At 36.8% G+C, this 19,354-nt stretch overlaps 1 protein-coding gene across 7 annotated transcripts in view; it reads right to left on the bottom strand.

Annotated features, from left to right (window-relative positions):
* Positions 1-307: 307 nt before the first annotated feature.
* LOC103036023 (rho GTPase-activating protein 12) overlaps positions 308-19,354 on the bottom strand; it is a 74,696-nt gene continuing 55,649 nt past the window's right edge. For 3 of the 7 annotated variants that reach the window (XM_049476799.1, XM_049476803.1, XM_049476800.1), the window contains 13 exons: positions 17,405-17,479; positions 15,383-15,451; positions 12,957-13,024; positions 11,963-12,044; positions 10,293-10,394; positions 10,017-10,115; positions 9,662-9,764; positions 8,858-8,977; positions 8,672-8,770; positions 7,467-7,544; positions 5,934-6,068; positions 5,738-5,843; positions 308-4,079 (listed from right to left, as the gene is read on the bottom strand). In XM_049476799.1, coding sequence (XP_049332756.1) covers positions 3,905-4,079; positions 5,738-5,843; positions 5,934-6,068; positions 7,467-7,544; positions 8,672-8,770; positions 8,858-8,977; positions 9,662-9,764; positions 10,017-10,115; positions 10,293-10,394; positions 11,963-12,044; positions 12,957-13,024; positions 15,383-15,451; positions 17,405-17,479 — 1,311 coding nt within the window. In that variant the 3' untranslated portion in view covers positions 308-3,904. The remainder of the gene's footprint in view (positions 4,080-5,737; positions 5,844-5,933; positions 6,069-7,466; positions 7,545-8,671; positions 8,771-8,857; positions 8,978-9,661; positions 9,765-10,016; positions 10,116-10,292; positions 10,395-11,962; positions 12,045-12,956; positions 13,025-15,382; positions 15,452-17,404; positions 17,480-19,354) is intronic. The other 4 variants (XM_049476801.1, XM_049476802.1, XM_049476804.1 and 1 more) reach the window with 2 other exon arrangements.

The following is a 19,354-nucleotide window of genomic DNA, read 5'->3' as shown; positions in this document are numbered from 1 at the left end:
ATATGACTGCATGTTATTGATGCATCTTTTTCTTCCAGGATCTCTTTTTGTATGTATATGTAAAAATAAAATAAAAATGTGACTGCATATTGTAACCTACCTTAGAAAGAGATGCGAGATCAAATGGTGTGTACTTTTACTACATGGAATCATACAAGCTATCAAATAGGTAAAAATGTGCAGCAGTTACGCAAAATACGTATATGTTGGCAGGTCTGCATACATTTCTGGGACAAAACATTTTTTTAAATAACAGAGCATTCACATAAACAACACAGAAAAATAATAAAAAACAGAACTGCAGTGATAGGGGATAGTATATCAATTTATTATATTATTATTATTATGGCATTTAAACAAAATGCTGACCCCTCAGACATAGAAACAGCATGTACAGCAGAGTATTATATAAGATTTTTATAACCTCTTTTATAATCTCTTTCAGCAGTCCATTTCCAGCTTCTTCAGTGTTTTCCAGTTTCTCAGTTCACGAATGGAATGTAATGGAGGCAAAAAATATATATATGTTAACGTGTTTGGTCAAATTTATTCTAATTAAGGAAAGTTACATTCAACAAATGTCTTTTTGCATTTTCTTAATACATCATTCTGTTTTCATACATCAGTAGTAACTGTGTTCAACACTGTACAGTCTCTCAATAACTTCCAGTCTCTCAAGTACCAACAGGTGCTCACATTAAAACTATATAACAGGTTCAGTGTAATCGACTATATACAGGTTTTTGTTTTATAGTGGGAATGAGTCACATTTACTCCAGATGTTGGATGTAGGAGCTGGGAGTTACTCCAGATCTGAGCTGACGGCGTTCCAGTTAAACGTATAAGAGTACAAGATAAGACTTCAGACTTTGGAGCAGGTTTTACAATGCTTTACCCGTGTTTTATGGTCAAATCAAACAAAACATATTTTACTTTTTATGTAGCAGGTTTTCTTTGTTAGCATTGTCCCAGGTTAGCATTGTTAGTGACTCCAGATGATGATAATAATGCTTTATAATGCTTTATACAGTAATAAACTCATTTAAACAGCATGGAATCATCTCCACAGATAGAGGTTGAACAGTACTGTGTGTGAAAACTGATTTAATAAAACACTAATAGATAGAAATGCTAATACACTGTATAACACCAGAGAGCTTATTAATTAGGAGACCGACCACTAAATGAATAACGCTAATCATGGCATCCATGTGAGGATAAAACACTCTGCCCCTTAACAAAAACAGCCAATCAGCTTACTGCTTGTGAGGAGAGTGGAGGAGAGTTAGCAGGGCCCTCCTCGCTGTGGACATCTGCACAAGCGCAGTAGCCATAACAAGCTGAAAATGATTATTCTTTTTTGTTAGTGGGCCAAACATTACAAACAGTTGATGAGTTTTCAGATTTTATTAGTGACTTTTAGTAGTTATTTTAAGTGATTTGTTCAATTTGGTCTCTTTGGAGTCAAACAGATAGGAGGCTGGTCTTGAATTAGGGGATATATACAGGTGCATCTCAAATTTTTTTTAAATATAATTTAAAAAATTACTTTTTTTCAGTAATTCAGTTTAAAATGTGAAACTGATACACAGGGTGATCTATTTTAAGAGTTTACTTCTTTTATTGTTGATGATTATGGCTTTCAGCCAATTTCAGCCAATTAAATCTGGCTGTCTCAGAAAATTAGATTATTATTATAGAAGACTTATTGGTTCTTTTGCCTGAGTCCTGCTGGAAAATGAAATCTGCATCTCCATAAAAGTTGTCAGCAGAGGGAAGCATGAAGTGCTGTAAGATTTTTTGGGAAAACAAAACTGCACTGACTTTAGACTTGATAATAAAACACAGTGGATCAACACCAGCAGATGATCAGCATGTCTCTCCAAACCATCACTGATTGGTGGAAACTTCACACTAGACCTCAAGCAGTTTGGACTGTGTGTCTCTCCACTCTTCCTCCAGACTCTGATCCCTTAATTTACAAATGAAATGTAAAATTTACTGATGATCAGTGATGGAGAGAAATGGAATTTACTGGTTTTAAATTTTATTTTTCAGCAGGACTTGGCACACTGCCCACACTGCCAAAAGTACCAATTGGTCTTATATAATATTCAAATTTTCTGAGACACTGATTTTTGGGGTCACTCTGTGATCACACTCTGTGTTTAATACATCTATATAATTTATGATTTTCACATTTTTAACTGAATTACTGACATAAACTAATTTTTATTTCAATGATTCTCAATTTTTTTGAGATGCACCTGTAAGTGAATTGACTTGCCTATATATAAAACAAACGTTGATAATACTACTGTTTTTTCACTACTGTTGGTGTGTCGTGCAGTTAAGTCATCTTGTTTTTTTTAAACTGTGTCTTTTTCTAGTAAACTTGTGGGAACAATTTAGTTGAAGTTTCCTACTTGGAACTAGAAATCTGAATCAGACATCCAAGTTCAAATGGAATGACGCATAACTGTGCATAAAATAACTTTAGCTTACATTATGACTAAAGGGCCTGCGATTGGGTTTGATCTGTGCACATTCAGTGCTGATTGGGTAATGTTGATGAGATGAGGAGTTTTTTTTTCTCTCCAGTGTTTTCCCTTTGAGCAGCCACTCAATCATACTCACATTATCACACTCACACATCTGTAACGTTCACATACTGAAGGGTCATATAAAATCTAAAGTAGTCTGATTAAACATACCAGCCCAACAGGTCTGTGTGTGTTGTGTTTTCTTTATGGATTGTACAGCAATGGCTCGTGTGTGTGTCTCTGAGAGAAAATACATGGATATCATCTGTCCACTTAGTCCAGTGTGATGAGTCTAGTGGTCATCCTTTTCTAGCCATTTCTCAAACAGTTCACACACTGAGAAGAATACAGGCAATAATGCCACAGAGATCACAGATTAATGATCAATTCTAGATTTGGCCTGTCATGATGATTACATTACATCACCTCAGTAATTGTGTTTATTTAGTGAGGAAAGAACATTAATGTGAATAAGCCAACAGGTCGAGTTTGTTTAAAAACTGTGGCTTTATTTTTTTCTTTTATTTTATGATTTAATTATTATGATAAATAGTTATATTCCAATTCTGAATGTCTGAATATTAGTACTGAGTAAAGGTTCCTGTTTATCGTGATTATTTCTGGGGCAACATATCATCCAACATATGTATCATCATCATGGCAGGCCTATTCTAGGTTAAACTGTACTAACATGGAAGCTTTTTGTTAATGGACTGGCCCATATATTCTAAAATACAGCAGGCTATACTCGACATCATAGCAAAATGAAGCAAATCGCATTATTGCAGCTATACATGATGTTATAGTGACGTTATTGCCAGTCCAGGGTGCAGTTCAGCTTTTTTAGATCAAAGTAAACCCAGATTCTCAGTTCAAGCTGAAGAGATAATCTCCTCATTCAAGCGAGTAAACTGTAAACTGGCACCATCGTGCCGTGGAAAGCCTTGCTGGTCCAGTTACAGAATGTGGTTGATCCAAATGTGGGAAAAATAAAAATATATATAATCCAGTCCAGGAAAGGTAATCCAAAAAACGAAAAAAACGTTAGGAGGTAACATCCAGAAAAAAAAAAAAAAAAATAGAAGAATCAAGGAAATCCATATTCGATCTTGTTCAATTTAAAAAAGGAAAAAAGATGAGGAGGAATTTTCCACGTGAGTAAAGTCAAAGGGAGAGCTGCTCCTCCTTCCCCAGAATCAGCTGGGCTTGATCTTAATGGATCCTTTCTATCTACATGTTAATAAATGTGGAGTGTTTTTCAGAGCACTGCTGAAACCGCTGTTTTCCCTTCGTCGGTGACTGGCGACAGGTGACCAGTGTCTCGCGATCGGCCAGCTGCTCTTTAGCTTTGGGTGCTCGGTTTACCTGCCAAATATGGTCTCGTACTCCAGCAGAATGAGCTCCACGATTTGGTTCTGGTACACCATGTGCACCGCCATGTTTAATGTCTCAATCTCAGGACGCAAAAGAGTCGGGCCAAACACAATAGCGACGCTCTGCGTGGTCATCCTGTTCTTCTCCCCATGATCTATCACTCTATATATACACACATACAAACACACACACACACACACACACACACACACACACATATTAAGTGATTGCATTTATTTGCGCTTTTTAATCTGTTTATTTATTGCAGAACCAAGAGTTTAAGTGTTTTACTAATGCCAACAGATTTACATAAACTCAGGTAAAATCAGGTATTGTGTGAAAAATACTCAGATTTAACATAAGTGAGGTTACAGCTGGGCAATATGGATCAAAACTAATATCTCATATTTTAGCTAAATGTTGATATACAATATACAATATTCAGTCCCCTTCGAAAGCATTGGAACAGTGAGGCCAATTCCTTTATTTCTGTTGTAGACTAAAAGACTAAATTGGGTTTGACATTAAAAAAACAATATGAGACAAAAGATCAAGATATCAGGTTTTATTTTCAGTTTTTTTACATCTGGATCTGATACACAGTTCAGAAGATTTAGCACCTTCTGTCTGAATCCACTCATTTTTCTTACGAGCATAAATATTGAAACAGATAAACTTAGTAAAGTAAATTAAAGGGAATTAGACTTAGTAATCCTTAGTTGCAAATACTTTGCTTGCAGTAACTGCACCACATCTTTAAATCACTGACATGATTAATCTTCTGCATTCTTCTTCTGTGATGCTTTTCCAGACTGCAGTGGGTTTTGGCTCATTATCTTGCTGCATGATAAAGGATCTGCCTATAGGTTTGGTTAAACTTTCCTTAACTTGATAGACAAAATGTTTCTGTAAACTTTCTGAGTTCACTTTACATCAATGAAGATTCATAAGCCCGTCACAGAATAAGCCATGCAAGCTTAAATCATGACACTACCTCCACTGTGTTTCACAGATGAGCTGTTATGTTTCCGATCATAAGCATATAAGCTTTCATTCTCCAAACTTTAGCTTTTTCATCACACTGGTAAAGGTTAATCTTTGTCTCATCAGTCTATAATCAGTTCACAGGCTTTTCTCTGTACTTCATGGAAATTCCCAAAGTGGCATTCCTATACTTAATGTTAATTAGTGGTTTCTTTTGCTGAAGCCTCTGTACTTTTGTTCATAAAGTATTTCTTCTGTGATCAGTAGATTGTGATATCTTCACTCCTGCCCCCTGTAGGTTTGTTACTGATGTCACTAATTGTTGTGTTAGAGTCTTTTTTTTTACAGCACTCACAATGTTCGTCATCAACTGCTGTGGTTTCTCTTGGTCTACCCTTTCATCATCTGTTATTTAGTACACCAGTGACGACTTTCTTCTTCAGGACATTCCAAATATTGTTCTGACTATGGTCAATATTTGTGCTCTAATGGTTCTGATTGATTTTCCATCTTCTCTCAGCTTCACAGTTCTTGTTTTTCACCCATAGACTCTCACAGCTCTCTGGTTTTAATGTTGGTTACTGCATAGATAAAACCGCTGGACCACCTGAAGCCGAATATTCCACAAATCTATCTGATGCGTGATATAATAAGGTAAATCAGACTGCAATTTAGGTCACTGATCATATGCTGAGTCTTTTTTTACAGATTTTTAAACGCTTATTAAAATGGCTTTCTTAATGTGGTGGAAATCAGGCTCCGGCATCTGATGGCAAGCTGCATGACCAGGATTCAAACTAGCTCCCGATGAGTGTGCTTAAAAAAATAAAACTCACTTTCTCAGGTGTTTGAAGAGCGCCTGCATGGTGTCGTGGTTGGGTCGAGGCAGCTGCTTTACTTTATCTTTAACCGCCTGAACTTTCTGCTTATAGTCCGGGTTTTCTACACAAACACACACGAAATTAGTCAAGCAAGTTATAAAATTATCTTATTTCTCACACAAACACACAAAATATCCAACGTTAAACTCACTGATGGCACTGACGAAGTCGTTGAAAAGTGTGTAGGTGAAGAGTGGTTCTGGAAGCTCCCGGAAAAACATTTTCAGCGCTCCAGTCGTCACATGGATGTCCTCCCATTTATTATCCTCCAAATTAATCTTCTCATCTAAGAAAAATAAAGATTTGGTGCAACCAAATTTCATAGAGCAGTTTTGAGTGAGATGCTTTACTGCAGAGACCAACACAGTCCTAATATAGCGGTTTCAACTGGAAATAAACTCATCATGTCTTACAGGGGCTTTCAGTAAAACAAACTGTCAAATTTACCCCAATTACTGATGTTATAATTACTGCTGTCAGAACGAAAAGCATGTGTAATGTTCTGGAACTATTGACTGTATTTATATTTAGGGTATTTGTTTTATATTATCTTAAAAAAATGTTTTATTATATATTTAAATTGGATATTTTTGTTCTCTGAATGTAGGGCTCATGAAATGCTATTGTATAAATTTTTATGTGGATTTGTATTAACTTTTTTCATTATTATTTTATCAACAGGAAAACTGAAAGATGAAGAAAACACATCTGAACAGTAGGGTTGTGCCATATCATATGCAATAATATCGCCAACATTATTTCAATATTGTGAATTATCACATCAGGGTACTACTTTTTACTGTTTTTAGCAAATTAAAATTCACACTTCTAATTTACTATTACATATTTACTAAAGACAAAATATATCTGTCCAGTATTATTTATTTTCTTTAATCCTGGATATATGGAGATATTTGGAGTGCATTATTAGTATCATGGCATTCTGTATTGTTGACTTCTGTTACAATCAGATAATTTTTCTTAGTTAGTAGTGGCCACATCATATGGTATGCAATAATAAAATGTATGTTTAATTTTGTTGCAGTTGTGCATTCTTGAATTTTTGTTTTTCCTTTTTAAATATATTTGTCATATCTCCAAGAGTATTGCTATCGCAAAATTACCATAAAATATCATATTATTATTTTAGCGCCATGTCACCTGCCCCTACTGAACACTATTTTCATAGAGCTGCTCCACAATTCTGAATAAAATTCGTCCGGTCTCCCTCAGCCTCTGCTTTCTCAGTGTGGGAACTAGGTAAAAGTGCAGTTGTCCACTATAGAGGACACTAAATACTGTGGTTTAGAAATCTTATAAACAGATTAGCAACAGATACATTATTACATCACTTGACCCTTTTTGTTGCCATAAAATATAAAAGCTACAATGCCTGGAATTTTGTAAACAACCTTATATTATCAAGACTATGCTAACAAAAACAAGGTAATATAACCACAAAAATCTGCATATTTAGTGCAAGAATATAAACTACAAACAATTAAAAGAAAATACAGTAAATAGCAAAACAACTACAAAAAAATTAAAAAATATTACAATATGGAGTTTTTTAACTGTGTAAACTTTTTTGTGGTATTTTTGTGCACAATATACATTTCTTCATAAGCTCTATGTACCAACAGCTTAACTGGTTAGAATAAATGAGTGTAAGAAGATAAATTACCGTGATTAACAGCAAATCTCAGCTTCTGTATAACTGCAAGATTTCCACTCACTCTATACAGACCATCCAAATCCAAACCTATACAGACAGAGGAGACAGAGACAAGGAGAGAAAGGGTGGGTGAGAGAAATTTAATTATAAAAGACAAAAAAAATCAGTTTCAAGACATTTTACAGATATGTAAGATATGTAAGGTGAACTACAATTCTTTGTTTTTGCATATTAAATTCACTTGAACTATGATTAAAGATTCAATGCACTTTAAAGCATAACAGATTGAAATGCTGGATCGACTTAATCAGAATGATCAATTAATCAGAATGATCAATTACAAAAACACCTTGCATAACACAATGAAGCATTGCTAAGATAGGGACGCCCACTGAAAATAGAATCTGTGTCCCAAACTGCACACTACCTCACTAATTAGTGTGTTAAAATAGTGCACCACATGGGTGATGATTAATGTAGTGAAGTTGGTTAACAGTGTATTAGCAGTGTGTGGCTTGGGATGCAACGTCTCCCAATTTCAAAAGTGACAATGAAAAAAGGACAAAAATTTAAATTCATTGTTGTGGTAGTTGTTTGTTTGATTTATTTTTGGTGAAATGGTGCAAACGCAGCCTGTATGTGTCTGACTGGCTCTGTTGTCACGCCATGCCTCCCCCTAAACATGTGAAGTCAGACTCCGCCTCTTTTTGTTGCTGATGCAGCATTGCTGCTGATGCAGTAGCACCACAGAGCACTCGGAGGAAAGCGCAATGACTCGGTTCTCATACATCAGCACACAGACGCCTTGTACTGATCAATATCACCCTTTGGAGTGATGAGGAGAAAAAGTGACATCTACTGTATCCACCCAGAGAGAGAGAGAGCAAGGTCACTTGTGCTCTCTCAGGGCTCTGGCAGCTGATGGCAAGCTGCATGACCAGGATGTAAACAAGCAATCTCCTAAACACAGTGGCAACTCTTTAGTCCACTCAGAACCCACTATTCCACAAATCTATCTGATGCCAGATATAAATTAGGTAAATCAGGTTGCAATTCAGTTCATTCATTGCTCCAACAAAAGCCCCCCCCCCCCCAAAACACATGCTCATGTGCTGCTCAGCTTGAAGACTTGGGTGCTGGTTTTAATAAATAAATGTCACAACCAGACACACACACATATCCTTTCTGTTCAGTTTTTACGATTTTTACTGTACCGTTTTTCTCTACGTGGTCAATACACATCCGGACAAACTGAGGGACAGTGGTGTTCTCCCGCTGACAGAGACTGCTCAGATTAGAGCCAAACACCTGATCTACAAACAGAGAAAAAGGGCAATGTTAACACACATATTCCATCTTTGTTCATAATTAGCTAATATATACACACTGCTTTGTGGTACCTTTGATGTAGCCCTTGTCTCTGACGGCCTGCAGAGTGGGTCTACGTACGAGGAATTTCTTCAGCTTGGTCTTTGTCTTCTTCTGCTCGGTTGAGTCCATGCTTGTGGAGTTCTTCAAGGCTACAGAATCATTAGAAATGATTCTCATTTAAAGTGAAATGAAGAAACGATATGCCAGAGGTAACAAATGTTTTTTGTTTTTTTCCTCTGATTATGGCAGCGTTTAAACAGCAGATAAAAAAACAGATAAGGCCCACATGACACGGAGGTGATCAGCATGAACTTGTGGTGTCAAACGTCACATTTTATTGGAATAATCACACTTTTTCCTATTCTTAAGACTTTTAATAGTGTATGAAAAAAAAACGTTAATCTTGGCACTTCCCTCTTTTTTGGAAGGGGATGAAACTAATAGAACTAAATAAGGTTAATACTAGCTAGATTTGGCAGGCAGGAGTGACCCCGTGCCTCCAGCTTCATGCAAGTACGCCAATAACACAACCATCTTGTGGCATCACTGAACCAAACATGACCCAAAATCACACACCTCACACACCACTGCACTACAAGCCCCAGCATGCACTGCAACATAATATGACCTGTGACTCCCCTACTCCCAAAACCATCAGCAGCTTCAACAACTTAGTGAATTAGTAGCTAGTTTTAGCTACCCTTATAGAGAGTTTTACACAACAAGTGAGTAACAAACAAAGTGTTCTACAGTGAAGAATCACCCAAACAGCTCAGTGTGCTCTTTCTGTCTCTCTCCGCTCAGGAACTGATCCAAATAAATATGATCCTCACCTCTGAGCTTCTTGGAATCTCTGTGCTCTTTCTCTTTGTCATGTTTCTCTGCTCCCGGAGACTCCGGCATGTCTTCTTCAATAGCCTCGTCAGACTCCCAGGCCTAGAAACAGAAACAAAAACAAAAAAAATGTATGCACAAGCATATACACAGAAAATGATGGTAATTTTTTGGTAATATATATATATATATATATATATATATATATATATATATATATATATATATATATATATATATATATTACCAAAAATTAGAAGTTCTATACTTGGTAAGTGACTTGGCATGTCAGTGAACAGTATACTGTGTATCCAAAAATACTTAATAAGCATTTCTGGGTGCTCGTGTTCTTACATGTGTGTTTATTGCTTCTGCCAGCGCCTTCAACCACTCATTAATAACCGTTTCACTGTCTGACTGAATGAGGATCTCTGTGCCCCTCCGAGTCTTCACCTAATAAAGCACACAAGAAAAATAAAATGCAAAGAAGTTAACATTTAAAGACAAAATGTTTTTTTTTAGATAAACATAATTTTATGATTTTTAGGACTTAATAATGATCCACAGATACTTTGCAGCCACAGAAACTACAGCTTATAGTCAGTCATTTTCTATTCAATAGCACAATACCTCTAGCACATGCTTCTTGCTGGATTTGTCCTTAGACGCTCTCTCTACAGTTGCTCCTTTCAGATCCACGCTGAACTCAGGCTTTGACTGGTGGCTCCCAAACTGTAGAGGAACAGAAGCAGACATGCACACAGACCGAGGCATGAGCACCACATGAATCAGTCACAGCAGAAGCAGATCTTTTGACTTTAATTTAAACCAAACTAAAATAACAGGAGTTAAATGTGTTATAAACCACGGGCTGGATTAAAACACCAACATTTGGTCCTGTCCTAATACCCTTCTGCTTGAAGAAAGGAAAGGTTGTCAGTGTTAATTTACTATTTGAGTGTTCATTTCTTATTGTAAGGGCACATGATTTAAAACAGTGACCTTACTAGAGCTGGGCGATTAATCGATTTTATTGATTAATTCGAATTTACAGTTAAGGACGATGTGTTTTTATGAAAATCGATTTTCTCTCAGTTTTAATTTTCACCACCGACGCTCCCCTGAGCTTAGCCCCGCCCCTCTCTCCCGCGCCTCTCTTCTCACACAGCCTCAGTCAGTCACTCACCTCATTCACCACGTAGCCTGTCACTCACATCCTCCACAGTGTCTCCCTCTTTATAAAAAGCTATTCAATAATTTGTCTATGATAGGTTTAAAAATAAAGAAAACTTAAGAAAGCTAAAAAATATAATAAAATAAAAAACTGCTCTTATAATAACATTTAACAACACGGCAAAAAACTGATTTATGTAATTTATTAAAAAAATTAATTCATTTTGAGACGTGACTGCCTATTTAAAAAGCAACAGAATTTGTTCATTTGTTGGAGTTCATTTGTATCATTTCTAACATATTTAGAGTGTTTTTACTCACTTTTTTCTCTCTCACAATTTTAATCCTTTACAGCTTCAAAAACATGCATTATGCAAATTAGGCGATTACGTCATTTAGCGACTTCTAGCGACTTTTATGAGATTTTAGTAGGGGAAAAAAATTGAATCAGAATTCGAAATTAAATCGAATTAAATCGAAAATCAGATTATTGGGCCATATCGCCCAGCTCTAGCCCTTACAATAAGAAAACAGCTGTAAGGCAAGCTCTGATTACATTTTTACTGTCCACATGCTCTTATTAAAGTGACTAATGTGTGTGGATGAACTGTTTAGACATATCAGCTACTTTAGTCCCTGTAAACAATGAGATTAAATACTTTGGTGCGTCAGTTTACATACAACTAACTACTGCAAACTAATGTACTAATGTGCATCTAAAAAATTACAATATCAGTGAAAAGTTACTTTATTTCAGACACATGTACTCTGTCTCTATTTATAAAGGGAAATAAACAGAATCAGAAAGGAATCTGTAATGCTTATTCTGCTCTGAGATGCGTGAACAATTAAAGGCAGTAGAATCCTGGCAGGAAGGCAGAATGAGACACAAAACCTGGAAAGGGAACTTGACAACAAGCCACTGTCTAACGCAGGCCCTTCTACAAGCCAATCAATATCAAGCATAGGGAGACTCCACCCATATATGTAATGATGCCAGGATGTAGTTACGTTCTGTAGTGCGCTCAGACACTACACTGTAGTGTGAAACTAAAACTAACTGAAACAAATGTACAAGCAAACTGTCTTCCAGTGTATAGTTAGCATTAATCACAGTTAATACACACCCAGCTGGTGGCCGTGCCCTGATTCTTTGCAAATAGAAGAGAGGATCCCTGCAGAACCGTCCAGGATGTGGTCCAGTTCTTTCTGTGGGTGGGACACAAAAAAAGGCAATTAACAAGCAAAAATAATTTTCATAAGCGAGTGGATTGTGACCAGCATTTAGGTTTTTCTTTCCACTAGTTTCTCTAACCAAGTATTCCTGTACCATACACATTTCCATTTGATGATCAAATAATCATCAAGACCTACATTATGCTATTTGCTTGTAGCAAAGCTTGGAAGATTTTCAGGCTATAAGCTGCTACTTTTTACACACGCTTCAAAAACACTGCGGCTTATTTAATAGTGCAGCTAAATTTTTTTTTTTTTGTTTACTGGCTAACAAGCTTCATGCCGCCAAAACACGTTCAAAACAAGTTCAATCAAGAAATTGGAAATCTAATCTTAGTGTGAATAAACAAAAGTGCTTTACTCAACCAAACTGCTTTCAATAAAACAAGTATTTAGATTAATCCAGAGCTTTAAAGGACAACAAAGTGTTTGCAGCTAGTCAACATTGAAGTCTTGGACGAAAAGCCACAAGAAAAAACTGACCAAAACCGACCAACTTTTGCTCAAGTCTGCCAGCAGATCCCCCGACAGAGTGGAGCAGTGACAAAAAATTCACTACATTTAAATGGATTTTTAAAAGGTCAGGCCCCTCGCGCTTCTCAGGCAGCAGCAGTCTGCCACCCACACAGACACAGAGACAGCGCTGTGTATCTATTTCCTGTGTCAAGAATCAAAACACGATGTGTTCGTTTTGATTGCCTTAAGTGACATCACACGTCCTGCGATGCGACTTTTGCGCATGCGCACATCGCCATCGCTATCATGCAGCCCGAGTTGCAGCCCTAGTGTCATGATCTCCAGGATTGAGAAACAGTAAATGCTAAACTGTGAAATGTACTTATTTTTACATTCTTACAGGGCTTGCATTCTCTTCCTTTATCTTACCGGACTTTCTTGCCGTGTTCAGTGATCTTGGTCACATTCAGGGGTCCACATTTCTCAGCTTGGCTTGGCTAAAGAGAGTAAAGAAAAAAAGTATAATATATATGAGTAGAATATGAGGATAGGGATAATGACAGAACCTCTGTATTGAGTGCAGGAGAAACATCAGGGAGAAAGAGCAGGGAATATAAGAGGAAAGTTCAGGGAATTGAGTGGGAACTGAGTGGTTGGAGTTCAGCAAAGTTTGCAGATTTCCTTGTTCTAACACACACCTGTTAATCCTGGCGGGTAATGACAGAATTATCAGGTGTGTTGTGAACAGGAAAAAAATGAGAAATGTGCTGAAATTAACAACCAAACAAAACAAACCTAAACCAAATCTTTCATAGGTTTTTATTAATTTTGCCATTTAACCGTTGCATAAATTAAATTGTTCGGACCGAGCTTCCTGACCTTCTAGACCTTTCCACTAATTATTAATAACGTAAATTATAATACCACTCCTGCTCATTTGCACAGAATAATTTTGCACGTTGATTCTTGCATTTTACACTTAAATACGCATTCATTTCACTGTATTCACTTTTTATTTTTATATTAGTGGTGTGACGAGACACTAATATCACAAGACGAGACGAGACACGATACTGGGTTCACGAGAACGAGACGAGATTTAAAAATAAAATTTTAAAGAAAACTTCAAAAATAAAAAATGGCTTGAGAACTAGTTTTATTTGACAGAATCATATAACGCAAACTTCTGGTTCCTCTCACACATTTGATAAGAAATAGAAATAAGAATAATAATTAAATAATTAAAATTAAACTAGGTCTAGGTCTCATATAGTGCAAACAATAAGTGCAAACCACAACCAGTCATATTAAGACTATGCTTGAAGTGCATAGGGGCGCTGCACTACAGGAGGCGCCAAATCAAAGCCCCAAATAAATTTTCTCTCAGGAGAAACAGCCAATCAGCTTGCTGGTTTTGCGGAGCGCGGTGGGCTAGTAATGACAGAACGTATCTCCTCCACCCCGTCCCCCCCGGACTTGCTGTGTTGCCACACAGTCCACACTAAACTATTTTTTCCCTGCGAGACAGGTTTAAGCTTGACGAGAAATATCGTCACGTTTAATCTCGCGAGAGATTAGTCACACCCTTATTTTCTATTATTCTTTTGTTTCATCTGCTGTAAACATTAATGTACGTATCTGACTATATTTTAGTGATGATCTCCGTAAACACACTATATTAGTAGTGTGTACATATATGAACTTGAGTGACATCACATCCTCAATCCATATGATCCATTCCTCTTCTGTTTAGGAGCACATCTGTGAGGTCAGACACTGACGTTTGATGAGCAGATCTTGCTCACAGTCTCTGCTCTAATTCATCCAAAAAGTGTTCTATGAGGTTGAGGTCAAACCTGTCAAGTTCTTCCACAGTAAAATCAAAAGCTCATCATTGTCTTTGCTCCTGCACAGTTGGGAGGAATAAATTGGCCAAAATCTGTTGGAATCACTGGAACTATAAGGTCTAGACTAACTCTTAAAAACAAACCCACACCATAATCCCCCCTCAACCAAACTTGGCATAATACAGTCAGACAAGTCCTGTTCTCTTAGCAACCACCAGACCCGGACTCGTCCATCGTATAGCCATGAGAGGCGTGGCACAGTAGATACCACCACCGCCTGCTTATGAGCTACATCTTCATTTGGGGTTTAATTCCAGGTCTGGGTGACTCTGCGGCGATACACCAATAAGAGTCCTTTGGCAAGACTAATCCTAACACTATATCGGCCCAACTCTGTAATAGGAACAACCTTATCCTCAGGATAAAATTGTTAGCCAAATGTCGGAAATGTAAGCGTGATGGAGAACAGAAGCGAGATGTGGGTTAAAGGGGTATAAAAGCCCCCTTGTTGAGCTGAGGAGCAGGAAAATTTTGTTGTTGTGGATGATGTTGATGGTGCTCTAATGTATTTCAAGGCCACTAACAATTTTGTTGCTGAATGCAATTAAATCCCCAAATCAATTCTCCAAAATCTAGTAGAAAATCATCTAAACTAAACTTACAGTACAGTATAAACTTATTTTAATACCCCTAATGCACTACCTGTTGTGCCACTACACCACACACTTGAGCCACAATCCACGTTAAATGTATGGTAATTTAATTTATGACCATATAAGGTCTCAATTACACATTTTAAATATGTATTACTAAAGCAAATTATTGATTAATATTAATATTTGGATTCCACTATATCAATACTAGTTTCCACCCACAGTATTGTGTTATATTATTCATTATTCTTGTTTTAATTATTAGTAGCTTTAGAAAGGAAAGCCAGCAGGAATGAAAGGAGGATGAGGAAAATAATAAAGAGAAACTATGGGAGAATAATGGTGTGATACTAACAGAATGAGGGTGTTTGGGAGAGGAGGGATCAGAGCAGTCAGAATCTGGAGTGCCAGGTTTTGTTGGTTCCTAGTAAGAAGAGAACAGCAATCACAAGATCAGTGAATACACACTTTCTGATTTATTAACTATTTTTTTTAAATGGTCTGCTGATTATTGTAATTATTAAGGACAAATAACTACAACATGCAGTTTCTGCAGTTTTTTTAGGGTCTGTTGATTTCTGAAGTGAGAAAGATTAAATATGACCTTTGCAGCCCAAACATTTAACGTAATATTGTTCTGAAATCTTAAAGCACTGTAAAAGGACAAACTGTCTCCAGAATAGTGGTGTAATGAAGCATTGTGACAAAAAAATAAACAAAAAAAAAATGTTTGTTTATTGTTTGTTATTAAATCTCATGCTGTTGCACTGTTTAAACACCAGAGGTCGCAGTCGATTTAACTTTAACATCATTAAGACTTGATCTCATTTATAATAAAAGTTCCAGTTTAAAACACCCTGTAGTTTTATTCAGAGGCCTCCTTAGTTTAGACCTTCTCTAAGAACATTTAAAACCAATTTTAAATTAATTTAAAACTTTCAGAATCCCTACTTAACTCACAAAAATCACAAAGTGCATCTTAAACGTTTCAATAAGGAAAGAAATTAAACTATCAGCCATCAATCAATCAATCAATTACATTGCCAGAATTAAAGAACATACATTAAAATCAAGTTATCACATGCACTGAAAAACTGGACAGGACAGTACAGCGGAATCATTATTTCATGATAATTACAGATATTTTTATATGTATGTATGTATGTATGTACAGTACACTGATCAAGCATACTATTGTGATATAATTATTTCTACACCCATTATCCATTTTCAGCTCTGCAGACTGTAGTTCTGTATCTGTTTCTCTCAGTAATTTATAATCATCCTCCTTTCACACTGTTCTTTAATAACCAGGACCCCACATGGTCTTTATTTGGGTGGTGAGTCATTTTCAGCACTTCTCCTGTGAGCAGCATCCTGTGAGCACTGATGACTGAGGACTAGAGGACAAAACACTGTGAACTGTGCAGAAACATATTTAGAGCTTCTGTATAATAATAACTGCTCTGTGAGGGTCTATCCGGTGAAGAACAGGGTGAAAGGAGGATAAATTATGCAAAAAACACAGATACAGGACTACAATCTGTGATTATAGAACTATAAAATGCCTACAGCCCTGGAAAAAAAATTAAAAGACCACATAATAATGATGAATATAATCAAGAGGAAGATGGATGATCACAAGCCATCAAACCACCAAACTGAACTGCTTTGAATTTTTGCACCCGGAGTAAAGCAGCATAAAGTTATCCAAAAGCAGTGTGTGGAGGAGAACATGATGCCAAGATGCATGAAAACTGTGATTAAAAACCAGGGTTATTCCACCAAATATTGATTTTTGATTTTTTAAACTTTATGAATATGAACTTGTTTTCTTTGCATCTCTGCATCTTTTTTTTTCAGCCATTTCTAATTTTCTGCAAATAAATGCTCTAAACTGATTCAGAAACTGAAGTTGTCTCTTATTTTTGTCCAGAGCTGTATGTGAAAAAAATGGATACTGGGTGTAGAAACAAAAAGATGGTCATAATGTTATGTTTGACAGGTATATTTTAACCCGATGAGGTTGTTTTTTGTTTTATAAGTTCTGAGGATATCTACAATGTAGTGAGAAAGACCTATTGTTTATCATCATGATAATAAAAATGATCTAAATTAAATGAAAGAGCATTATAATGACAGCCTCAGCCTACACTTACCTTAGGGGGGAAATAACTAAATATATATATATATATATATAAGCTGTATTTGTGTAACATGACAATTAAAATTTTTTAAAAAGCAAAATCATGCACTCTTTGTTAAAGTAACTGCAGTTGCTGTTTCGAATGTGAGGTGATTAGTCAGAAAGATGGTGAGTTGTGATTGCAGTGATATTTGATTGATTGGAGCTGCTGCAGGACGGTGTGACACTGACTTGTGGCCTATAAGGATGAGGGCGGATGGAACCTTTGCTGCGCAGGGAGAAGATTCGCCGGGTTTTGACGGACTTCTGTTTTAATTTCGGTCAAACATAAGCAAACGTGCACAGTCCATCAGAACTACATTCTACATCCACAGTGCTAGAACATAAAGAAGGTAGCTAACACTAAAGCTGCTGTGAGAACAGGTTATTCCATGTGATCACTCAGTGAGTTTACATGTGTTTACATGCACTTCATAATCTGATTACTGCAGACAAACTCCAAAGTTTCCATCAAATTTAGGCTTTGCAACCAGACCATAAATCACAGAAAAGACCTGATGTAAACATTGATCACTTATTTCCACTACCACAGTCTGTTTTTACTCATGCACAGACTGAGAAATCCCAGAATACTCTGATTAAGAGTTTATATCAGGGATGGGCAACTGGCAGCCCGGGGGCCGCACACGGCCCTCGTCATCACTCAGTGCGGCCCGCGAATAGATAAAAAATAATTTCATAATTTCATAATTAAAAAAAAAAATAATAATAATAATGTAATTCTACTTTTGACCGCTAGAGGTCGCTGCCAAACAATAGCGGGCACGGGCGCTTTGCAACAGTGAGCTTCAATAAATGTTGGGCCTCTGTGGTCTAGTTTTCTGCTATTATTGAATGAGCTATTTGCAATCAGTTTTTAAATCTTTTTTGTTCTTTGTTATAAATGAGTTCAAATGCCTTTTGCACTTTTCTAAGCAAATGTTTTGTCTATGTTGCTTATGAAGGACTTGTTATAATGAACTTATTTTACACAGAGGAACTATTTGCAATCAGTTTTTTAAGCAAACTTTTTGTTCTTTGATATGAAGGACTTCCTTTTTGCACTTTTTTTAAGCAAACGGTTTGTCTTTTGCCGTATTAAAATGCATTAATATGCAGAAAATAGTTGTTAATAAATGTTGGTGCTGTAAACATACAGATATAAATTCATATAAAATTTGTTCTTATTGAAAATCATTTGTAGCGTTTTTCATATTCAATTATTTGAAGTGCGAGGTCATGTGGCCCTCCAATGGTCATGCTGAAAAAAATTTAGCCCTCTCCATCATGGAAGTTGCCCATCCCTGGTTTATATGCACTGAGAAATCTGATTAGGTTAAAATCTAAGTTAAAATCTAGCTCTCAAAAAAACAATTTTTAGACCTTACTCTAAGAAATTATTTGCACTATAAGGCGCACTTAAAATCCATTCCTTGAATTTTCCCAAAAACCATCAGTGCTTCTATAAATCAAGTTCAGTGGTGAGAATTATCAGTCTGTAGCCTGCTGCTAACCCCGGCTAGCACTGCTGGAGCAGCATTAGCTTTATCAGCTAACCGTGCTAAGCGCTAGCTCATTCGCCCTTTAAAAATTAGTATCATCAGTCTGCAGCCTGCTGCTAACCCTGGCTAGCACTGCTGGAGAAGCATTAGTTTTATCCACTAACTGTGCTAAGCGCTAGCTCTTTCGTCGTTTAGAAATAAGTATTATCAGTCTGTAGCCTGCTGCTAACCCCAGCTAGCACAGCTGGAGCAGCATTAGCTTTATCTGCTAACCATGCTAAGCTCTAACTCTTTCACAGTTTAGAAATGAGTATTATCAGTCTGTAGCCTGCTGCTAACCCCGGCTAGCACTGCTGGAGCAGCATTAGCTTTATCCACTATCTGTGCTAAGCGCCAGTCTATTCGCTGTTTAGAAATGAGTATTATCAGTCTGTAGCCTGCTGCTAACCTGGCTATGCACTGCTGGAGCAGCATTAGCTTTATCCGCTAATCGTGCTAAGCTCTAGCTCTTTCGTCGTTTAGAAATGAGTATTATCAGTCTGTAGCCTGCTGCTAACCCCGGCTCGCACAGCTGGAGCAGCATTAGCTTTATTTGCTAAGCGTGCTAAGCTATAACTCTTTCGTCGCTTAGAAATGAGTA

This window comes from Astyanax mexicanus, chromosome 4 (assembly GCF_023375975.1).
Source record: "Astyanax mexicanus isolate ESR-SI-001 chromosome 4, AstMex3_surface, whole genome shotgun sequence".
In the NCBI taxonomy this organism is placed as follows: Eukaryota; Metazoa; Chordata; class Actinopteri; order Characiformes; family Acestrorhamphidae; genus Astyanax; species Astyanax mexicanus.
This window is presented reverse-complemented; position numbering and strand designations above follow the sequence as displayed.